This window comes from Arachis ipaensis, chromosome B06 (genome assembly GCF_000816755.2).
Source record: "Arachis ipaensis cultivar K30076 chromosome B06, Araip1.1, whole genome shotgun sequence".
Taxonomy (NCBI): Eukaryota; Viridiplantae; Streptophyta; class Magnoliopsida; order Fabales; family Fabaceae; genus Arachis; species Arachis ipaensis.
The window spans coordinates 1,221,031-1,224,008 of NC_029790.2; the positions used below are offsets into that span (position 1 = coordinate 1,221,031).

General features: G+C 28.9%; 1 protein-coding gene across 1 annotated transcript in view; it reads right to left on the bottom strand.

The window, feature by feature from the left end:
* LOC107645258 (LOB domain-containing protein 16) overlaps positions 2,243-2,978 on the bottom strand; it is a 2,240-nt gene continuing 1,504 nt past the window's right edge. The window contains exon 2 of the mRNA XM_016349248.2: positions 2,243-2,824. Within this exon, the coding sequence (XP_016204734.1) occupies positions 2,438-2,824 (387 nt within the window). The 3' untranslated portion in view covers positions 2,243-2,437. The remainder of the gene's footprint in view (positions 2,825-2,978) is intronic.

Genomic DNA, 2,978 nt, shown 5'->3' on the forward strand with positions numbered 1-2,978 from the left:
TTTATTATATTATATTATTTATTCCAATAATAATTAATGAATGCAAACAAAAGAAATTAGTTTTCTATAATTTTCAACATATAATTCCCAAACATTTTGCAAATAAACATGGATAATTTTATAATAAAGAGGAGTATATATCTACTTTTAAAAAAATTAATAAAAATAAAATAATACATTCTCATAGATAAATATCTAACTAGCTATTAAAGAAAATCTGGATCTCTTCACCCTTTTTTCACTTCACCTAAAATGCACCAATAAACATGTAACAATTTGTTGAACCTTAGCTTGGAGAGGGCGACAATAGCCTGCAATTCCTGTTTTTATTTACTTATTTACTTACTCCTATCTTTTTATTTTTTTTTAGGGATTTGAACATGAAAATTATTATTACTCTTTACCACTTATATACCACAAAAATATTTTTAAGTGACATAACTGATGAATTCAATTTATAATCATTTATATATAACAATGCAACAAGAAGTTGCAAAATATTTTTTATTTTATTTTGGGGTATGCACACTACAGAGTCTTATTTTACCAAACTTCACCTGTAGGCTCCCCTGAGGGAAACCGCTTGTATACACTAAAATTAGTCACCAGTATAAATTGGGTTTGTTTAGGTGAATTTTTAAGAAAAGATCTTTTTTCGAATTATCTTTTTTAAAAAGATCTTATAGAAAAGTAAAAATAATTTTATGTTTGGATATCTCATACAAAAAGATCTTTTTATCTATCAATTATGTTTGGATATAATAATATAAAAGTATTTTTTTGTTTATTTATTACATAAAAAATATCTTTTTTTTTTAAGGAAAAAAGATCTTTTAAAAAAATGTAAATTACAGCTTCTCAAAAAAGATATTTTTCTGATTTTTCTAGTACTTTTACTTTTACTACTCGAAATTTGCCAATTGCCAAATAGGCTAAAAAATAAAAAAAGATCTTTTTCATTAAAAAAAATCTTTTTTTATCAAAATAATGACGCCCAAACAAGCACAAAATACATGCTAAAATATAAATGCATATTAAAAATAAATTAAATTATACATGTATTTATATATATTGGTGACTGATGGTTGATTTTGGTGTACAAATAACATTTCTCTTGTTATATATAGGATTAGGCCCTCCTTTGATGTTACTTACAATAAGCTAGAGTTAAAATAAAACTAAATAAAAAAGTAGGCCATGCACGCATTCGATCAATCTAGATAAGAAGATACTTTGCTTATTGTATGAATACAAAATCACTAGTGCAAATAGTCTTACTATTGAAAAATATTGTCTATTCATATTTTATTTTATTTTTGGTCTATTAAATGTTAGAAGCAGAATTTAATAAAAATAATGCACATCTCATTAGGGTCAGCTAGATTAATTAGCAGAGTAATGTAACTAATGTTGGGTAAATCTTGATGTTAAAATAATATTAACCTAGGGAAGTGGGGTCCATTAGATACTAACCCTTAAACCTAGCTAGATAGGCTTGTGCATGGCATAAACTATGATGAAATAATAGCATCGTCCAAGTCTTATAAATATCGCCCCTGCCTTGACCTTGCTGAAACAAAATCTTGAAACCATGTCTCATCGATAAGCCCAAGGGATCGGAACATTGCCATTTGGATCCGAGAACATATTGAAAATGGGGCAACTTGATCACTTTTTGACTTTGTTTTTATCATAAATAAAATAAGAAAAACATCCAAGGCTTATCATATGTAATTATTTTATATAAATAAATGTGGCCAAAATGAATGGGATTATTCATTCAGTAAAGTAAGATAAGGACATGAGAGACTAGTATATGTGTTTGTCCTTTAAGAGTAACAAATCCAAATGAACCATGCATGATCATGATGATGGATATATGGGGATTCCCATCAGAACAAAAAAAAACTCCTACTCTGCCATCATCCATAAAAATAAAAATCACAAAGAAAGAAGAAGATGAAGGACAACTCATAATTCAAAGGTACATTATTGAAGTTTGACCGGCTAAGAATGCATTACAATTAAAGACAAACCCTATTAGGCTATTCCTTTTTGGTCCAAGCTAAGAGAACATAAGAAACATTTAACTCAAAATCTTAAAGTGTCAATTTAATGGATCTCTCATTTTATAAACTCATCACTCTTCCTTACTTTTTTTGATGCGGAACTAATTTTATGCACTCCTCACGCTTGCAACACTAATAGAAATATATATCCCTCATTTAGGAAACTATCATCCTTGAAGAAAAAAATAAACATAATTATTATCATTATATTTTGAACAGACATACCCATTCATTATAAGATAAGAGGTAAATTTTAGTACAAAATAGGATATAACTATGTTCAAATAACAATAGTGTTGGATGATAAGAAAAGAAATTAAGATGAGACTAGGTAGTAGTGTTATTAGAAAGGCTAATGCTAATAATAATTAGTTCCTCATCATCCTAAGTGCCAACTCTTGCAGCTCACCCAGGTCATTGTTGTTGTTGTTGTTGTTATATGATCTTCTCTTAGAAGAAGCTTGTTGTTGTTGTTGTTGGAATGAGTTGAAATCCTCTGGTCTTGTGTCATGCATATTATTATTTGCAACTCCATCAATGATGCTGCTGCTGTGATGATCAATTGATTCAAGTGAACTCTGAGGAGATATAGGAGGGTTCATGTAATTGGTGTGACCAAATGGATTGTTATTATTGTTGTTGATGGCTCCACCAACATTCCCTGGCCATTGATTCTCTATGTTCCTACAAGATTCCATTTGATTCTGTGCCAGCTGAGCCTTCACTTGCATCAATTGTGCCTGCAAGCATGCTACCTATACATATGTACCAACAAAGAAAATCATAAATTTTAATTATTATTTTATCACATACATCACCTTCACTACAACTGTAAATAAATATTTAATTAAAAATATTTTTAGCTTTGACTGGCTCTTGAAGCATCATAGAAGCCAAAACACAACATGT